Below are 19163 nucleotides of genomic sequence, written 5' to 3'. Positions count from 1 at the left end.
ATTTATTTCCAAAGCATATGTATTCAAATAAGGATTTGGTTTGTCTTAGTCTTTAGAATTATTATGTAAAAATCTTTTTTTTTTCAGTATCCGCGTATTATGTAATCATTCTTTTTATTTATTAAAACACATACACACCAAAAAAAAAAAAAAAAAAAAAAAAAAAAAAAAAGAAAAGATACATATTTTATGTATTGTTTTTGTTTGGTTCTGTTTTCTTGAGCATATCCGCATAACTGAATGACTTTTTTAAAATTTGAACTTTTTGACAAAGAGCTGATAGATCTTCTTCGGTTTTTAATAAGCTTTCATTACTAGTAGGCAATGGAGGAAAATGGATTGGCTTTAATTGGTCTGTTTCTTTATAGGAAAATTTATATAAGGAATTTGTAAAGCTTTGTTTCTTATACAAACTTACCTTCTTGTTTTATACTAATTGCGTTTGTTGAGTAAGATTTCCTTGTTGTAGGTTCTTTTTTCTTTTTATGAAGATAACGATGTTCTGTCGAATCGAACTTATTATTACGATTCTTTTCTTGTTTATTATTCTTATTTGTATCTTGTTGTTCATTATGTATTTTATGATGACTATGGTTTCGATATAAAGGCTGTCGTAATGAATAATGATGAGTCGATTGCTTTCGAGGAATCTGCTCTACTTCAGAAATGGATAATTGAGTAAAATTATTTTCTAATAGTGTGATAGATGATACTGAAGAACCACTACTCAATTCAGATCTTGATTTTTGCTGTCTATTATTTGTATTACGCAATGATTTTCTATCATTTCCCTTGGGATGACTATTGTATCTTTTGTAAGTAGATCTTGTTACTTGTGTGTATTTATTGTTAGTAGAAGAAGGATAAAAGGTATTTGGTACTGATGTTATTGAAGAAGGATGATAATAGTATCCCATATAGAGAGGTGGTAATGATGGGGTATCAAATATAGGAAATGCAGATGGTTTCTCATATAATGTGGAGTCTACTTTGTCTTTTGATAGTACATGATGATTATTTTTAGAATCCTCTGTTATCGTAGTATTCATATTGGTCTTTAAAGATAGTTTATTATTTGTCGATTTATTATAAGGAGAAGTGATATAAATACTAATATTATCGCCTGGCAAGTTGTCGCTATTTGTCTTTCTATTTATATATGAATGAATAGGTGGTACTACTATCTATCTTTCATGATCTATAGACTTACATTCTTAATATGGGTTCAGATTTCATTCTAGCAGCAATATCTTGTCCTTTAAACGTTTTACCTCTAACACTTAATAATAACTTCAAGGCATCTTCCTCTGTCTCAAATGTAAAGTACCACATGTTACCAATATCTTGTTTTATAGATTGAACAAGTGGTGAATCCAACTCTCTTAATAATTCGTTTATTTCCTATATCATTTTACTTGTGATTAATATACCGATCTATACATGATATAATATAATATATATATATATATAAACATATATTCTTTACTTCTTCTGTACACTCAGGTACATCTCTTAAAATAACAGTATTTCGTTTTAATGATATATTAGGCTTTACTTTTGTTTCTGTCTCATCCACAATGACTGCTGAAGAGCTCTTTAATGTCTTTATGATCAGACTCATATCTGTTGTATGTTCACGAATACGTGTAAAATTTGCAACAAGTGAGATTGGTACATATAACTCAGAATCCATTTGTGATACTAAGTATGTATCATTGATCAAATTCTGCCTACATATGCGTATAAAATGTAATATAAATACATGAAATACACATTTTTATTTTATTTATAATCATTGTTATACCTAGAGAAATAAAATTCTAACTGATTCTTTAAATCAAACTGTGTAGTCATTGTAGTAGTAGTAGTTGTTGTTGTGTCTAGAATATAAAATAGTAAGTCTACGTATATCATTTATATATAAAAAAATAGGTACTTTGATCGGAGTTCATTTCATTTATGCTGCTACTACTTTCATCATGCATAATTATTTCTAGATCTTCATCGTCACGCGTTGTTGTGGGACTATTATTATTTGAAGCATTATAACTAAATACGGATTGAGGAGCAAAAGGATAATAATAAAGATGCTGAGGATAATAATAGAGATATGGCATTGTAGGTTGATAAGACATAAAGTCACTACTAAATGACTGATTACTATTATGGTCATGTTGATGACGATGATTGCGATGATAATAGTAATTTGTATTATTTTTCTTATTTGATCTTTTATTATTCACTTCTTGTTCTTTAGTCATTATTTTTTGTTCTTTATGTGTCATCTATGATATATTAAATATGATATTCACCATAGCAGTCTTTAATTGATCTGTATTACCTTATACGTTGAATAGGTATATTCTCTAGTGAAGTAAGAAGAAAGAGAATTAAAAAAAAAAAAAAAAAAAAGGGAAGAAAAAGAATTAAAAGAAAAAAGATAATTTACCAATAAAATAGTAGATAAGAATCGTTTTGAGTAACAAAACGCCAAACAAAGATTATATTCAGGAGTTTTTTTTTTTAACTTTTTGTTTTTATATGCAGGAGGTGTATGTAGCTATTTAATTGAGTATTTTTTTTTTTACTACATTAAATCAAGTTCATTTCTTGCATTATTTATACTACAAATGGCTTGTATATGACTTGGTTTAAGCTATTCGATATTTATTATAAATAAATATTCTATAAATTCAACTTGAATTACTTCTTTTTTTAATATTCGTAAATGTGTCAATAATATATAATATGCATGAAGAAAATATTTCTAACTTAGGAATGTGTAGCTGAATAAAGTAGCAAGTAATAATAACTTATTTTTGTAAAACAAAAAAAAAATAAAAATAAAAAAATTTTATTGGTCAAAGCTGCTGAATTTTGATTTCATAATACCAAACAAACAGTGCTACAATTTTTTTTTTTTATTTTTTTTTTTTTGCCCCCTTTATTTCTCTCATTATTGTAAACAAAACAAAAACAAAAACAAAAAAAAATGACTACCGCCACCACTGAAGATATTAAAGTAAAAGCAGAAGAAATAAAAAATGAAGCTAATGCTTATTTCAAAGGTATTTTTTTTATATATATTGAATTTATTTTTTAATCTCTTTTAATAATCATCATTTTGAAACTTATTATAGATAAACATTTTACTGCTGCTATTGAGAAATATACTGAGGCTATTGAGTTGAATCCTCAGGTGGCTTCATATTATACAAATCGTGCTTTTTGTCATATTAAATTAGAGTCTTATGGTTATGCTATTGCGTAAGTTTAACTTTGTTATTCATGATCATACTTGAAACTCATTTTATATCTTTATATTTAGTGATTCTAATAAAGCTTTAGAGATCGATCCTCATTTTACAAAGGTAGTAAGCAAAATATATGAAAAGATTTATTTTTAATACTTTAACAATAGGGTAACTATCGTCGAGCATCTGCTAACATGGCGCTTGGTAATTTTAAAGCAGCATTGAAGGATTTGAGAATTGTTTCCAAGCGTGCACCTAATGATAAAGATGCCAAAGCTAAATTTGAAGAATGTCAAAAGATTGTAAGAAGAATTGAATTTGAGAATGCAATCAAAGTAAGTCTATTGCATTTGTTTAAAAGCAGTTTGTTTTGACGTTTTTTTTTTTTTTTTTTTTAGGATGATCAAAAACAAAGTGTTGCATCTAAATTAGACATTGATGCTATAGGTATTTTCTTTTTTTAAAACAAAAATAATCTTATAATTTTCTTATATTTTATAAAATATAGTCGTTGATGATTCATATAAAGGACCTCGAATTAATGAAGAGACAAAAACAATTGATCAAGCTTTTGTAAAGGACATGATCAAACATTTTAAAGATCAAAAAAAGATTCATAAAAAATATGCTTTCATGGTAAAAAGATATATTATATTATAGCATACATTTAATTAATGAGTCTAATTTGACTCTATAGATCATCTTGGCCATTCGTAAATATATGATGGAAGCACCTACATTAGTTGATGTTGAAATTCCTGCTGATGGTAAATTAACAGTTTGTGGTGATGTACATGGTCAATTCTATGATTTCATTAATATTTTTGATACAAACGGTTATCCTTCCGAAAAACACGCTTATCTATTTAATGGAGACTTTGTTGATCGTGGTTCTTTTTCAGTTGAAGTCATATTGACCTTATTTGCCTATAAATGGCTCTATCCCAATCACCTCTTTTTAGCCCGTGGTAATCATGAAACGGATAATATGAACAAAGTGTACGGATTTGAAGGTGAAGTCAAAGCTAAATTTAGTGAAATGATGTTTAGTTTATTCTCAGAGACATTTAATGCTTTACCACTCTGCCATCTTATTAAGAACAAAATCTTTGTGACACATGGTGGTCTGTTCTCCAGAGATAATGTAACTTTGGATGAAATTAGAAAGATTGATCGTATTGGACAAGGACAGCCAGGTTCTGAAGGTTTGATGTGTGAGTTATTATGGTCTGATCCTCAACCTGAGCCCGGCAGATCTACAAGTAAACGAGGTGTTGGTATTCAGTTTGGTCCTGATGTGACCAAGAACTTTTTAGAGACAAATAATTTAGAAATGATCATTCGTAGCCATGAAGTAAAGGAGGAAGGTTATGTGATTGAACATGATGGAAAATGTGTCACTGTGTTTAGTGCACCTAATTATTGTGATACTGTTGGCAATAAGGGTGCTCTTATCAATATGACTCCTGACTTGAAGAAAGAATACATTACTTTTACTGCAGTTGTAAGTTATACAGAGACAATTATATAATAAGTTTTAACGTTTATTTATTTATTTATAGCCTCATCCTTCTGTTCGACCTATGCAGTATGCTAGTCAATTTAGTGGATTATTAGGGATGTAAAACAGAAAAAGAAAAAAAAAAAGATTCTATTTAGCTGCTGCATGCATTATTTGATTTAATGCGTATATAGTACACATACACACACACATACACACACACACACAAAAGCATGTATTTATTTTATAGACAAAGAAAGAAAGAAAGAAAGAAAAAAACAATAAAATAGAGATATTTAAACATGTAAAAATAGGATATAATATATATGTATATGTTATTTAAAAAATGACTTCCATTTCAGCTGCTCCAGCTTCTATATTAGCTTCCTTTTCTTCTATTAGTTTCTGTTTTCGATCAGCTTCTAATTTTGCCTTTTTTCGATTTGAATGCTTATTTAATAAATAACCTAAACTAGAGATTGTAAGTCCTGCCAATACAACGCCCGCTATGATAAGAGATTATTAGTAAAGAGAAGAGGATGAGTCATGACTGTTATTATAGTCTGCTTTTTTTTTTTTTTTTTTTTACTTAATCCTTTCCATATCGTCTCCCATCGAACAGCTTCAATTTCTGTTCGAATATCACCTAACTGTAGTGTAAATTTATTATTTATTTCTTGAATTTTGATATCCATCGACTTTTGTTCTTCACGAGTCTCATTCTTCCTATTATTCATATCCATTTGAATTTCATTTTTCAAGTCTGCAAGAGATTCATTTAACTTTTGTTCTAATCCTTCTACTTCTCTCGTTATTAAAGATAATTCATTTTGTAGCATCTGAATATCATTCCTCCTCATGATTTGTATTTCTGTTCTTAACTCTGATAAGGCCGCTTTAAATAAATAAGTATCCTAATAATAAAATAAAGAAAAAATGAATTATGAATAAATATATATTTATATATGTCTATTACATTTTCTAAATCGGATGCAAATAGTAATTGTTGTTTGACTGAGGCAGTGCTGTAAATTAATAGTAATCATATAAGTATACAGATAGATAGATCATGTCACTTGGGGTACATTATTCTTTGTATTACCATTCTCTAATTCGAAATTTAATACCTTTCATTATCACTTCTGCTTGCTTTCTTTTAAATCCATGATTTTCGAGAAAGGTTAATAACTCATAAGTATCAAAATGATGACTTCTTCTAAAACTAGTATCTGCTGTAAATGAATGCTCCTTTTTATTACTGTCTTCTACAATGGCATCTAAAGTGGGTGACGTAGCATTCGCATTATTATTCATGTCATTTATCATATCAACAGGCCTGGTAGGTTGTGGAGGTGGAAATGGTTTTGAAGCATCATTATATGAATTTCGTTTAATTAATGATCTATGAAAGTCTCTTCTGGACAATTGAAAAAGTGGACGAGTTAATGCTGAGAACATTTATAAGGAAGAAGAAGAAGAAGAAAAAACGGAAAAAAAAAGTACCCCTCCCCCCTCCCAATAAAAAATATTATAAATTGTCTATTGGGAAAAAAAAAAAGCAGGTAAGTATAGCATATGCAAATATTACAGAGTAAGGATTAGCTCTATTTTATATCCGTTCCTGAAATTAATAATTATTCACATCTGATAGTTTATATTAAAACATATGATATAAAATATGTAAAACGTCTCTGTATGAACATAAGCTTGTGTTTATATGTATTCATAGTAAAATACCTTCAATAAGCTGAAGAAGACATAATTCATTTTCTATCAAAATTATATCCCTAAATTTTATTTATTCCTAGGACAGTTAAAATGCACCCAAATATATTCATAGTTTACAAAATAAATTATACAGTTCTTCTTTAAAGATATTAGTTCGGAGTTGACATAGTTCTTTAAAGAAAAGATATCTATGATAGCCTTTGCAAATATGATACATAGTTTAAAGGACATAAAGCTAGTATAATCTTCTTAAATTGGTTACTATCATACTTCGTCATATAATAATCACTGCTTGATTGATTCTTAATAAGAAAAACAAAAAAAGATGAAACATTGTCTTCACTGTGGTATTATTATATGTTGGTTCCTGGTAAATAATCTTTTATATGAAAAGTACTCATTATTACACACATATATATGAATTGGAGTGTATATAGCTTTGAAATAAATGGATTTTAACGTCAGAACAGTCCATATTAACTCTAGCATGCAACGTTCTGATAAATTAATGTATCCATATAAACCCCATATTTAGTTAATTAATTTTATGCCACACTAATAAAGACTCATAATATGCACCAAGTGACGTACGATGACATCCTTGCTATGAAACTTGTAAATCAAGGTCTCTTTTATAGCAATCAACATTGTTGGTATGCATTTGATACACGTGTAACATACAAGTGATGCAACCTTATTTACTTATTTCTTCAACTCAGAAAAGCATTGTTGTATAATCAAAGTACATAAAAATAAATAAATAAATAAAAGAAAAAAAAAGAAAAAAAATATGCCTTTTTCATAATTATGATTAACTTCACAAAGGATAATGGTTATGCTCGGAGTTAAAAATGATAAGTCACGAAAAAAAAAATTCATGTAAAACCTTTGTACCGAGACCTCTTTTAAAGTTTTTTTTTTTTTTTTTTTCTTTTAAAACAAAACAAAAAAAAAAAGACAAGAAGGTAAGAAAAAGATATATATCTTGAAAAGATATAATGAAAAACATACAAACGCTCGTATACAGGACCTTTTTTTTTATTCATTTATTTATTTACAAAAAAATATTATTATTATTTTGAATAGTATTTAAATAAAAATGGTGAAGGGACTTTCACATCTTGTTTATGTTGCTAACTCAGAAGAGCTTTTCGATCGTACTATTAAATTCTATAAAGCTTTTGGCTTTAAGATTGTTTGTCCTTCAAGTCAATCTGATGAAAATGGAAAAGAATGCTGGTTAAAGTTAGCTGCTGATCCACATTCTATGTCATCAAATGTTACTATTCGTCTTACTTTAGATTCAAGTGCTGTATCTCGTCAAAAGCCAAGTAAAGATGAGGATTGGGGTCTGAATGAATCTGCTCTTGTATTAACTATTTTTGATGTTGGGGTAAGATTAATATTAAAGCATAAATGAGTGGGTTATTTGTCTTTTTTTTTTTTTTTTTTTTTTTTTTTTTTTTTTTTTGTTCTAATTTTATATATATACACATATTTATATATATATACATATATTATAGGCTGTAAAAGCACAACTGGATACATTAGACTGTGAATATCAAGATAGATCTATTAAATCTTTTAGTGGCACTTTTCGATTAATTGAACTTTATACTCTTGATCCTTTGAATAACACTATTGTTTTTGCTAATAAGCCTGCTTTCCCAAGTCTTCTCGAAACACCTCTTAGTGGACCTGGTTCTGTTGAAGATGCCGCTAAAAAGATGGGAAAATGTAAAAAGATTGGTGTCCTTACTTCAGGTGGTGATGCACCTGGTATGAATGCTTGTGTACGTGCTGTTGTTCGTTATGGTATTTCAAAGGGTTGTGAAATTTTTGCTGTTTATGAAGGTTATCAAGGTATTTATAAAATGCATAAGAGGATAGCTATATATTTATTCATATCATTCGTTTTAAAATAGGTCTTGTTGATAATGGTATTAAAAAAATGGAATGGAAGGATGTTCGAGGTTATTTAGCAATGGTATAAAAATTATTATCTGAGATATTATAGATTTGATAAGATAACACTATTTTTATTATTATTATTATAGGGTGGTACTAACATTGGTACTGCAAGATGTATGCCATTTAAAACCCGTGAAGGACGTCTTCAAGCTGCAGAGAATTTGATTAAGAATGGCATTGATGCACTTATCGTATGTGGTGGTGATGGTTCATTAACAGGTGCAGACCTTTTCCGTTCTGAATGGACTGGATTAAATGAAGAGCTTTTAGAAAATGGTAGAATCACTCAAGAGGAATCAGAAGCATATAAGCATTTAACCATTGTTGGTCTTGTTGGTTCAATTGATAATGATATGTCCTCCACTGATATCACCATTGGTGCTGTTACCTCACTTCATCGTATTTGTGAAGCTGTTGATTCTATCAGTACAACCGCTTTATCTCACTCTCGTGCCTTTGTAGTGGAAGTGATGGGTCGTCATTGTGGTTGGTTAGCTTTAGCTGCTGGTATCGCTACAGGAGCAGATTTTGTTTTCATCCCTGAAAAGCCTCCAGTTGAAGACAACTGGGCTGATACATTATGTGCTGTCGCTCATCGTCACCGCCAACTTGGTAAACGTAAGACAGTTGTGATTGTAGCTGAGGGTGCCCTTGATAAAAATTTAAATCCTATTAAGGCTGATGATATTAAAGATATCCTTTCTGAACGTCTTGGCCTTGATACTCGTGTTACTACCTTAGGTCATACTCAACGTGGTGGTTCCCCTGCTGCCTTTGATCGTATCTTGGCTACTATTCAAAGTGTAGAAGCAGTGGATGCCGTCTTGAATTCTACTCCTGAAACGCCTTCCCCCATTATTGGTATGAGTAACAATCAAGTCACAAGTGGTCCCCTTATGAAGGCCGTTAAATTGACTCATGAAGTCGCTGAAGCTATTGGTAAAAAAGATTTTGCTCGCGCTATGGATCTTCGTGATCCTGAATTTGCTGATCAGTTCGATGCTTATACTGCAACAACCATCTTGGATGATGAATCCATGTTGCTTCCTCAACACCGTCGTCTTCGTGTTGGTATCGTTCATGTCGGTGCTCCCGCAGGTGGCATGAACGCTGCTACTCGTACCGCTGTTCGTTATGCTCTGAATCGTGGTCATAAACCCTTTGGTATCTATAATGGCTTCCCCGGTTTGGCTCAAGGTTCTGTACATGAATTGACTTGGATTGATGTGGATGGTTGGACCCACCGAGGTGGTTCTGAATTGGGTACAAATCGTGCTGTCCCTGGTGAATCCGTTGATATGGGTATGCTTGCTTATCAACTTCAAAAGTTTAATATTCAATCTCTCCTTATCGTTGGTGGCTTTGAAGCATTCTCCTCTGTCATCAATTTGGAAAAGGCTCGTGAACAATATCCTTCCCTTAACATCCCTATTGCTTTAATCCCCGCTACTGTCTCTAATAATGTTCCTGGTACTGATTTCTCACTTGGTTCTGATACTGCCTTGAATGCCATTGTTGATTCTTGTGATGCTATTGTTCAATCAGCTCGTTCTTCACGTCGTCGTGTCTTTGTCGTTGAAGTCCAAGGAGGTCGTTCAGGTTATTTAGCTGTCGAAGCTGGTTTAGCTAGTGGAGCAAGTACTATCTATATTCCTGAGGAAGGCGTTAATCTCGCTCGTCTCCAATCCGACTCTCGCCATTTGATGGCCATGTATATGGATGATGCATCCGATAAATCTGAAGGTAGAATTATCTTACGTAATGAAACTGCCAGTAAGACATACACAACGGATGTCATCTCTGAAATCTTGAAAGATGAGGGACATGCCTTGTTCGATTCTCGTACAGCTGTCCTTGGTCATATTCAACAAGGTGTTAACCCTAGCCCCATGGATCGTATTAGAGCCACACGTCTTGCCAAATGTTCTATTGATTTCTTTGAAGAGCACACCTCTGCTGCACTTGAAAGGGCTTATGCTAATAATGAACCTGTTCCTATTGAATTATCAAATGCGACCGAGTCTGCTGTTGTTACGGGTCTTTCAGGTGTCAGTGTTACTTATAAGCCTGTAACTGAATTGATCGCTGTTACAGATATGAAGAATCGTAAGCCCTTAGATGCCTGGTGGATGGTTCATCGTCCTCTTGTTGACTTATTATCTGGTCGTGGTTTATTCACTCCTCAAGCTCAAGCTACTTTATCTCATGCTAAAAAATAGATAGGTTTATTATATTTTTTGCTTTGTTTTTTTTTATGCATCATAATTATATACATATAATTTTTTTTTTTTTTTTTTTTTTTTTTTTTTACATTAAATAAATAATAGTTCTCAGTGTTTTTTTTTTCCTGTTAACACGCTGGATGGCTTTTTAATTTAATAATAATATCATTATTTGTCAATTATTAATAACTGCTTTAAAGGACCCTTTAGGTCAAAATACTTTTAATTGTCATTTATTAAAGCTAAATTATTATAATATCTTGATTGTATTCATATTTGTTAATCAAATAAATAGGTGGTTAGAATAAAATAAAATAAAAAAAAAAAAAAAAAAAAAAAAAAAAAAAGATCTGTTTGATACAGAAGAAAGAATTCAAGAAGAAATAATACAATAATCACATTGGACTACTACTTTAAATAAAACAATGCTATTCACTACTACTACTGTTTATTTCCTGTAGTTATTGCTTGGTAGAAAATCTTTGATAATAGAATTAAACTAGACACTTTTCTTTATATATCTTCTGTATATACATATATCATTAAAAGATGTACTAAAAAATAGTATTTTAATTGAACATAACCTTTTTTTTTTGTCAAAGAATTGATAATATCTAATTAACACTTAAACATGTAAATACATTGTTATTAGATAAGGAACTCGTTGCCTCTAGATTCATTCTTGGTTTCAAATACAGGAGATAAAAATTAAAAATCCTCTATTATCATCTTTTCTTTTAAATAATTTTTTTTTCTCCCTCAAATATAGGCCAAGTTACCTTTTCTCTTCCTGATGTATGTACAAATCAATTCAATTTTTGATTATAAAAATATATATATATTTTTTTTACTACAGCTACTACCACTCCTTATCCAATTCCCTTTTTTTTTTTTCTTCTTAACTCATCATATAATATAACTTACACCTCTTGATTTCTTTCCGTTCTGTTTTTTTTTTTTTTTTTTTTTTTTTTTTTTTTTTTTTTTTTTGGATGATAAGATTTTATCGATAAGTCCGAATCTCGGGGATAAATTAAAAAGTATATAGAAAATAAATAAAAATATATATACAAGTATAGATATTTTGTTTGTTTATCCTAAATGCTTATTTTTGTGCTTATAAAATGACAGTTCCAGCTCTTAGAAAGTATGTGATACTTTTTGGAAAGATTGTAAAACTTGAAGATTTTATGGAAAAAGAAGGAAGATGGTTATCAGATGATATTCAGAATGATGAAAGCAACATACCTGAAAGCTGTGTTGCTATTTATTATAAACTTGATATAGAAAACAAGACGATCAAAGAACGATTGTTCATGACAACCTTTAATGCGAAATACATAAAGGCATTCAAAGAAATCAGTGTAAACTGGATTGAAGAATATTTTGTAATAGAAGAAAAGGACTTGCAACAATTGAATAAACCTGAAGAAACCATTATTGAGAACGGTGGAGAGATATTCAGTTTAATTAACAAAGAAGGAGTGGTAGTTGGTGTCTCTTCCATGATAATAGAGAGTGATGGCACTGTTGAACTTGGAAAGATGGGTGTGAAAAAGGCATATCAGGGTAAAGGATATGCTCATCCACTTATATATGAAGCTATTTCATGGGCCAAACGATCTGATAAAAAGTTTCCCTATGTTAAGCTTTGTACATCTAGTAAATTAATACCTGCTATTAATTTGTATAAAAAATACGGTTTTGAAAATATGCCTATAAAAGGTCCTCGGGAATTTGCTAGAGGTGATGTGATGATGAAATTAAAGCTTTAACATTCAATTCTTAGCTGTTGCTATTAAAGAATATCTTGTCTCTAAAACAATGCATTCCAATAAATTTATTAGATTTATAATAATAATAATACTAATTAAATAAATAATACACTGTACTGCTGTGACAATTTTTATGTCAGTTTTTATACATTAGATGTAAAACCTAGACCAAAACATTCAAATAGCGAATAATAAGTTGCCAATAATAAATTCTTGTTCAAGCTTATGAAAATTACGGATATTATTACCCAAAAGCTTATGATATTTATACAATATACCGCTAACATGACCATGATTTAACAATATATAACTTGAAAGAAGACAAGTAAACATCTATATACATATAAAGAAAAAAAAATCCAATGTTGCTTCGAAGACCAAGCTTGATAAGGGAAGCTTACATTTTCATACCTAATTCATATAATTTCTCTACCTTTAAACCCTTTGATTTGTTTTGTTTTGTTTATGTACTCAGAGATGATCAAATCCCATGATCTTCCCAGTGCTTTCGGTGAATACAGTACTTAAAAATAGAGATACATTAACGATACAATTAGAAACGTAGACCAGTGATATTACGTCTTGAGCATGCTTAAAAGAAGGGAGAGGAAAGCATGCGAAGAAAGAATATCAAGCCAGGTACAATAGTATATATGATTACGTATTCCAATGTCAAATGTTGTTTTATTAAGTTCCTGAAGATTCTAAACTAATAACGTTTGTATTAAAAATTATGTCATAGTCAGTATAATACTTTAACACTATTCAATTATGGTACAATAATGATCGTTATTGTTAGTTGTTACTTGATGATTATGAGAATATGCAATTCAACCTATAGTTTGACTGTACTACACTTTGGTCTATTGAAGCCGACTAAAAAGTGTCAATGTATACAAATATCAGATGTATTGGTGTAATCTACTATTCTATTATATTTATATATGTATGAATGTACATAAATAATAATTATTATTATATTTCAAGGTTTATGTGTAACGTTATTACCTGTTGTTCAGTGTAAATACACATTGATATAATATATCAAGATATTAACTGGGCTATTCCATCATGTCATCAAGCTTTTAAATAAATCGATATGTCATCAATAATGCTAATAGGGAGGAATTTAGACAAATAAAGGGGCAAAACTTATACTAAGCACGAGAGAGTAACCGACTTTAATTAAGGTAATATTTGAGGCTGTTCAAAGCTTAAATAAGATTTTTTTTTTTTTTTTGAGGCTGCTTTTTTATGACCGAAAATTTAAAAAAAAAAAAAAAAAAAAAATCTCTCACTCCGTTTACTCACCTTTTTGCAACATAATGTATTGAGTAAACCAATATGATAGTATTTTAGATGAAATATAATGACTCAAATTCCATTCATTAATAAGTGTTTAACTTATTAAAACTTATGTCTTAATTGTTTAAAAAGAAAAAAAAGTGAATACACAAGCCAAAGAACTAGATGTGCAAAATAGGAAATAATGATTTTCGTAAAAATAAACATCGTGATACACAAATTCATTAAAAAAGGAACTAAAATATTGACCGCAAATGCCAATAAACTATCTGAAATTTTTAAAAATATATTTGTATATGAATATATAAATATAAAAAAAAGGGGGAAAGGATAAATAACTATAGATCTATAACAGTGCTCTTTTCTTTTCTTTTCTATAATTTATATTTGGTCATGTCAATGAGAAGAGGACCAACACTTCGAGCCAGTCGATACAGACCTCCTATTGGAAGAATGAATATAGGACAGTCGAGAGATGATGAAGAAGAAAGGATTGGATTGACAAATGCTATAAACGAAACTGAACATAATGAGAAAATAGAATCAGATAATGAAGACACATCGGCATACCCTATGCAAGAATATAAAACAACAGTAAATCAACTGCCCAAGTTGCATCAACAAAATAAGAATCTAAATAGGTAAAAAATTCAATACATTTTCATGTTTCTTGGAACAAGTCGTACAGAGGATTAAATTTTTTTTCTCTTTTTATTAGTGATTCCTCCTCACAAAATAATATTCATTATACTCTTAGTAATATAAACTTAATTATAAAAGTAGTAGTAATTTATATTGATAAATAATATAGTATTACATTTTCGTCAGCTTCGAGGTAATCAAAGATTTGTTTTGGATTATGATGCAGCAAATGATTTTTGCGAAAAGGTAAAAAAAAAAAAAAAAAAAAAAAAAAAAAAAAAAAAAAAAAAGAAAGGATGTATTTATAAATACACACAAATATAAATTATATATCTAAGACTACTGCTATTAAAAGTTGAATTTTACTCAACAAGAAAGGATACAATTCAATGGAGTTCGTGATACAGACGGTCTAACTGAATTTCTTTACAAAATTAAGCGAGAATTTTCGATTAAAATTCATCATAAAATAGAACTTCTTCGCTCAGGAGAACATCACGGTCATCATCATCATCATGCTGATAATCATATTATAGAATTTAATGAAAACTTTTATGTAGAATTTAAAGTCAAACATAATCATCATGCAATTAGTCTACCTGTCGAAGCTACTCGTCGTCCCTTTTTTCAACACCCTGAGCCTGATCTTAGCGCAGATATTGGAGAGGAAAAGGCTGCTTCATGGTTGGAGCTGTTTTATGATTTATTTTATGTGGCTACCTTGACACAATTTACGCATAGTCATCATATTATGGATTGGGGATCATTATTTCTCTATGCGCAATGGTTTATTATTACTTGGTGGGCTTGGTTGGCTAGTTCATTGTAAAGTAGATATATTTAAAACTTATTTGCAGTCTGTTTTTATTAGCTTATTTATATCTATTTCTATTTTTTTTTTTTTATTCTATATAGATATACATCTAGATTTGATACGTAAGATTGTTAAAAAAAACAATATATTATTTTAGTGCTTCAATTAATTATAGAGTTGTAGTGATGATGTTGTGCATCATATTTATAAGCTTATAGAAATGTGCGCAGTTAGTAAAGTGATAAAAAAAAAAAAAAAAAAAAAAAAAAAAAAAAAAAAAAAACGGAAGCTATTGTAATGACTACTAAAAATAATTATATAATAGTTGGTATGGCAGGATCATCCGAATACTTTTTAAACTCAGCAGGCTATGTATATGGCTACATTGCATTAAAGGCTGTACTTGCAATAGAATATTTTGTTGGTAAAGTATAAATAAAGTAAGAAGAGGAAGGTGATTTCTTATGGGTTAACCTGAAATTATATATAGTTTTTATTGTTTCTATCCTTGCCAAGTCAAAATCACGAATGGCCTTACTATTTTATGTGGGAGCTAATCTCTTGTCAATTGGATTATGGGTATCCTCACTAACTATTTTAGAAAAAGATATACATCGTATTCTTTGGTATGTAGGTGTTTTGTGTGAAATTTTAGTAAATGTGATTGTGAGAGGAGACAAGAGACTCTCCTGGGCTGCCAGTCACTTAGCAGAGCGACTTGGATTACTTTCCTTAATTGTTCTGGGAGAAAATTTGATGGGTTTGGTGTCTTTGGTGTCTGCAACAGGAAATTATTTAATTACAGCGTACATATAAATATATATTTTTTATATATGTATATGATATACATGTCTATTCATATTAACTAACTATATACGATATATACTTGTTTGGTAGTATTCCTAATTTTATGGCAGTGTTTATCATTTTTGGATTCTTTTTCATGTATTTTGAAGATTTTAACAAGGAGGTAATATATTTTATTATTATTATATGTCATAGTATTTATTTGATATACGTGCTTTATATGTATTTCTTTTGAAAAATAGATTTTCTTACATAATACATATCATCAAGTATGGGTATATCTTCATTTTCCTCTTCATTTATGTCAAGTCGCATTTGGTATTTCTCTAATTGATATGTAAAGGCATAAAAAAAAAAAAGAATAAGATATTCATAAAATATACAAATTCTTCTAACATATAAAATGTTAGCTTGAAAATTTTCAGGTTTCAGTTGATTAGTGATCACAAGTTACCTGATGAAGAGGTAACTCAAGATGATACAACAATAGGATCAGGACAGCATAGTTCTACACCAGCTACTACAGCACATGATGGAACTTCAGCCTCAACACATCAAGAATCAAGTGGAGAATCAGAAAGTCCGCATCACAAAGCTAAACGAGCTGTTCATGACTTTTTATTAGCCAACAGAGATAAAGAAAATGATGCATATTATTATAATCCGATGAAATTGACAAATGAACAAAACCAAATCTCGAATAATGTTAGCCATAAGGAACCAGTTACCACTATAACAACTTGGACATCATGGTGCCTTTACTTTGCAACTACTGTAGTGACAGGAACAATAAGTATGATTGCTGGTAATGATAATAATGCTGAAGAACATGCCATGTCAACTTCGCATCATTTGGCTCGTCGCTCAGAACCCACTGGATCATTTACAGAGACAATATCAGATAGTCAAATTGTCTTTGTCTATAAAACCTTTCTTATTTTTGCAGGCCTCATTTTGATAATAAATTCACTTATTAAAGCATTGAATACCAAAATATCAGGTAGCTTATTAAACAGAAAACTATTATTCAATAATATACACTATCTAACTATGAATTTATAGATATATATGGAAGAATAATTATAGGTTCAAGGCTTTTAAATGCAATTATTCTTTGGTCCATGTGTGCGCTTCCTTTTGCAAAACTAGACGCGATTGTTCTTCTATGCACAATGGTTGGATCATTAGTATTTCAAGGTAATATACATCATATTTATATAAACAAATAATAGTTAACTTCTTTATTTTTATATAGCCTTAATTGATTTATTGGATTAATATCGATCTTTTTTTTATTATTATTAAAATATATATAATGAAAGAGAACATTAAAGGAAAGAGAGAAATGATAATAAAATAGCAAATATTACTTGCTGTAAAGCTCCTTTTTAGTAAGGTTTAATATTTATTTGTAAAAAAGAAAACATTATCCCACCAACATCAAAATAAAAAGGGGTTACTGATGTCGTTGTAATGAGTACTATATAGTATATAACTTCTCTGCACCATATTTATTTGAAGGGATAATGTAAAGCGATATATAACTTTCAAGAATCGTATTATTACACTAGAAAAAGCCAATACACTAGAAATTGAAAGTATAGTAACTCTTATATCGAGCTACTATAAAAAAAAGATAAAATTTTGATAAAGCAAAATATTTATATCGCCCTATAGTGATTTCTATTGTTATTTATATCTAAGGCCGTTAGTAATTTTTTTTTTTCCAAAGGTTGAAAATATTTTGCTGGATTAGAAAAAAAGCAATTGCTAACTGTTTATAAGCGGTTTTGGTAATCAGATTAGTAATGATAATGACGATAAGATCAAACAAATCGATAACCTGCTGGATCCTCTTTTTATTATTGATATTAATATTTGATAGTTGTTCTACAGCCTCATAATATTCAATCAACTGGCGGTGTACTTCCCGTCCTTCATGCAAATTAGACAATAGCGTCATTATTTATAGAATTAAAAAATATCATTTTTAATGGTTGACTTACTTAATTTAAACTACTTGTATTAGCTTCTGGGGCTGTTGATCTTAACAAATTGTTCAAAGACATATATGTAGTATTACATTCATAAACCGATTCATTTTATTATTTAATATTTGTAAATATTTTTTTCGAATGGTTTAACTCTTTTTGTTTTACTCTTACATCGAGGACAATCATACTTGTTTATAATTGCGTCACTACTTGGAGAGTTATACCGGCTACCTTATTCATTGTTCTATTGAACTTAATTATCTTCCTATCAACCGAATTTTATCTTCTATTAAAAGAGTATAATAAAACTAGAGTTAAGACTTCAACCATTTTAAATGTTAAATTATATCCTAGTATAAAAGTAGGATAATAAACATTAATTCCCTCAAAGAAAATAATATTAGGTAAGATTATTACTAAAAGGTCTGTGAGGACTATTGCTGATCATTACATCAATATTTTAAGTTTGTATAAGGAATTTAAAAAAAAAAAAAAAAAAAAAAAAAAAAAAAAAACATACTAGAGTTAATATAGGAAAATTAATTCTTAGTAGTGAATATAACTGTATTTATTTGCTTAAATTAAATCTGATGAAATGGTTTATTTATGCTACTAAACGCAAACAAAAAAGAAAAAAAACTTCTACAAAGTAGTGAAACACTTATTAATAGGATTATTACTCGTGCTTGTAATAAGTTTTGTTTTTCCTCAGTGATTTTGGAAGGATTTTGCCGTTATTCGGCTAAATTGTTGGAAGGCTGTCTTAATAAAGAATTATTTTGAATTTTGCACACTTTATAACAGCAAAAGATTTTAATTTATACGGAATTCAAATATTTATGGAAAAAAGTAGTGCAAAATCTAGCTGTTACTTTTTTTTTTTCTTTTTTATTTTTTTGAACTAACTAGAAGTGCGGCAATTTAGTTATTATACATGCTGCCTGCCCATTGGATATTTTTTTTTTTTTTTTTTTTTTACAAATTTTTATAAATGGTAAAATCTAGCTGTCAAAATTGCAGTAGTGACACTATAATTAAAAAAAGAAAATAAAAAGAAAAAAATATCTGATCTTTTCTAATTTTCTATATTATTGCATAAACATAAACATAAAAATAAAAATAAAAATAAAATAAAATAAAATAACGGAAA

General features: G+C 29.3%; 7 protein-coding genes across 7 annotated transcripts; 4 read left to right on the top strand and 3 right to left on the bottom strand.

Moving 5' to 3' along the window:
* Positions 1 to 166: 166 nt before the first annotated feature.
* Positions 167 to 1863, bottom strand: BX663DRAFT_523077 (uncharacterized protein). The gene is made up of 5 exons (XM_051529471.1): positions 1805 to 1863; positions 1487 to 1730; positions 1211 to 1401; positions 419 to 1149; positions 167 to 314 (listed from the first exon to the last, which is right to left on the bottom strand). The coding sequence occupies exons 1-5, from the start codon at positions 1852 to 1854 to the stop codon at positions 298 to 300; spliced, it is 1233 nt and encodes a 410-aa protein (XP_051378846.1). The 5' UTR covers positions 1855 to 1863; the 3' UTR covers positions 167 to 297.
* Positions 1864 to 1936: 73 nt separating this feature from the next.
* BX663DRAFT_523076 (uncharacterized protein) lies at positions 1937 to 2403 on the bottom strand. The gene has a single exon (XM_051529470.1). It carries the CDS (start codon positions 2171 to 2173, stop codon positions 1994 to 1996), a length of 180 nt encoding a protein of 59 aa, XP_051378845.1. The 5' UTR covers positions 2174 to 2403; the 3' UTR covers positions 1937 to 1993.
* Positions 2404 to 2950: 547 nt separating this feature from the next.
* Positions 2951 to 5066, top strand: BX663DRAFT_523074 (Metallo-dependent phosphatase-like protein). Its single transcript, XM_051529469.1, has 7 exons — positions 2951 to 3068; positions 3141 to 3267; positions 3329 to 3371; positions 3422 to 3589; positions 3653 to 3701; positions 3763 to 3890; positions 3952 to 5066. Exons 1-7 carry the CDS (start codon positions 2993 to 2995, stop codon positions 4783 to 4785), a joined length of 1425 nt encoding a protein of 474 aa, XP_051378844.1. The 5' UTR covers positions 2951 to 2992; the 3' UTR covers positions 4786 to 5066.
* On the bottom strand, positions 4945 to 6281 carry BX663DRAFT_523071 (uncharacterized protein). The gene is made up of 4 exons (XM_051529468.1): positions 5858 to 6281; positions 5732 to 5780; positions 5345 to 5669; positions 4945 to 5261 (listed from the first exon to the last, which is right to left on the bottom strand). Exons 1-4 carry the CDS (start codon positions 6211 to 6213, stop codon positions 5095 to 5097), a joined length of 897 nt encoding a protein of 298 aa, XP_051378843.1. The 5' UTR covers positions 6214 to 6281; the 3' UTR covers positions 4945 to 5094.
* A 1469-nt stretch (positions 6282 to 7750) lies between these two features.
* BX663DRAFT_442209 (6-phosphofructokinase) lies at positions 7751 to 10673 on the top strand (the record flags this gene model as incomplete). Its single annotated transcript, XM_051523502.1, has 4 exons — positions 7751 to 7876; positions 8007 to 8346; positions 8409 to 8470; positions 8541 to 10673. The coding sequence occupies 4 exons, from the start codon at positions 7751 to 7753 to the stop codon at positions 10671 to 10673; spliced, it is 2661 nt and encodes an 886-aa protein (XP_051378842.1).
* A 1099-nt stretch (positions 10674 to 11772) lies between these two features.
* On the top strand, positions 11773 to 12575 carry BX663DRAFT_523069 (acyl-CoA N-acyltransferase). The gene has a single exon (XM_051529467.1). The coding sequence runs from the start codon at positions 11801 to 11803 to the stop codon at positions 12449 to 12451; it is 651 nt and encodes a 216-aa protein (XP_051378841.1). The 5' UTR covers positions 11773 to 11800; the 3' UTR covers positions 12452 to 12575.
* Positions 12576 to 14035: 1460 nt separating this feature from the next.
* On the top strand, positions 14036 to 17709 carry BX663DRAFT_523065 (bacterial low temperature requirement A protein-domain-containing protein). The gene is made up of 13 exons (XM_051529466.1): positions 14036 to 14397; positions 14475 to 14512; positions 14568 to 14644; positions 14754 to 15223; positions 15314 to 15334; positions 15396 to 15445; positions 15538 to 15636; positions 15703 to 16018; positions 16110 to 16182; positions 16262 to 16356; positions 16430 to 17019; positions 17082 to 17216; positions 17275 to 17709. Exons 1-13 carry the CDS (start codon positions 14150 to 14152, stop codon positions 17295 to 17297), a joined length of 2235 nt encoding a protein of 744 aa, XP_051378840.1. The 5' UTR covers positions 14036 to 14149; the 3' UTR covers positions 17298 to 17709.
* The last annotated feature ends 1454 nt before the right edge of the window (positions 17710 to 19163 follow it).

Source organism: Cokeromyces recurvatus, assembly GCF_025118155.1.
Source record: "Cokeromyces recurvatus strain NRRL 2243 chromosome Unknown BX663scaffold_35, whole genome shotgun sequence".
Taxonomy (NCBI): Eukaryota; Fungi; Mucoromycota; class Mucoromycetes; order Mucorales; family Mucoraceae; genus Cokeromyces; species Cokeromyces recurvatus.
Note: the sequence above shows the minus strand (reverse complement) of the source record. Positions and strands in the feature narration are given on the sequence as shown.

Bases quoted from the DNA above. Each gene is read 5' to 3' on its own strand.
- BX663DRAFT_523069 (XM_051529467.1), top strand. From the start codon at position 11,801: ATGACAGTTCCAGCTCTTAGAAAGTATGTGATACTTTTTGGAAAGATT.
- BX663DRAFT_523077 (XM_051529471.1), bottom strand. From the start codon at position 1,854: ATGACTACACAGTTTGATTTAAAGAATCAGTTAGAATTTTATTTCTCT. The intron at 1,731-1,804 runs GTATAACAATGA...ACGCATATGTAG, and splicing joins TTAGAATTTTATTTCTCTAG to GCAGAATTTGATCAATGATA. The intron at 1,402-1,486 runs GTAAAGAATATA...AAAATGATATAG, and splicing joins TACCTGAGTGTACAGAAGAA to GAAATAAACGAATTATTAAG.
- BX663DRAFT_523074 (XM_051529469.1), top strand. From the start codon at position 2,993: ATGACTACCGCCACCACTGAAGATATTAAAGTAAAAGCAGAAGAAATA. The intron at 3,069-3,140 runs GTATTTTTTTTA...AACTTATTATAG, and splicing joins AGCTAATGCTTATTTCAAAG to ATAAACATTTTACTGCTGCT. The intron at 3,891-3,951 runs GTAAAAAGATAT...TTGACTCTATAG, and splicing joins ATAAAAAATATGCTTTCATG to ATCATCTTGGCCATTCGTAA.
- BX663DRAFT_523076 (XM_051529470.1), bottom strand. From the start codon at position 2,173: ATGACCATAATAGTAATCAGTCATTTAGTAGTGACTTTATGTCTTATC.
- BX663DRAFT_523071 (XM_051529468.1), bottom strand. From the start codon at position 6,213: ATGTTCTCAGCATTAACTCGTCCACTTTTTCAATTGTCCAGAAGAGAC. The intron at 5,781-5,857 runs GTAATACAAAGA...ATTAATTTACAG, and splicing joins AAATTTCGAATTAGAGAATG to CACTGCCTCAGTCAAACAAC. The intron at 5,670-5,731 runs GTAATAGACATA...TTTTATTATTAG, and splicing joins TTGCATCCGATTTAGAAAAT to GATACTTATTTATTTAAAGC.
- BX663DRAFT_523065 (XM_051529466.1), top strand. From the start codon at position 14,150: ATGTCAATGAGAAGAGGACCAACACTTCGAGCCAGTCGATACAGACCT. The intron at 16,183-16,261 runs GTAATATATTTT...TTTGAAAAATAG, and splicing joins TTGAAGATTTTAACAAGGAG to ATTTTCTTACATAATACATA. The intron at 16,357-16,429 runs GTAAAGGCATAA...ATAAAATGTTAG, and splicing joins GGTATTTCTCTAATTGATAT to CTTGAAAATTTTCAGGTTTC.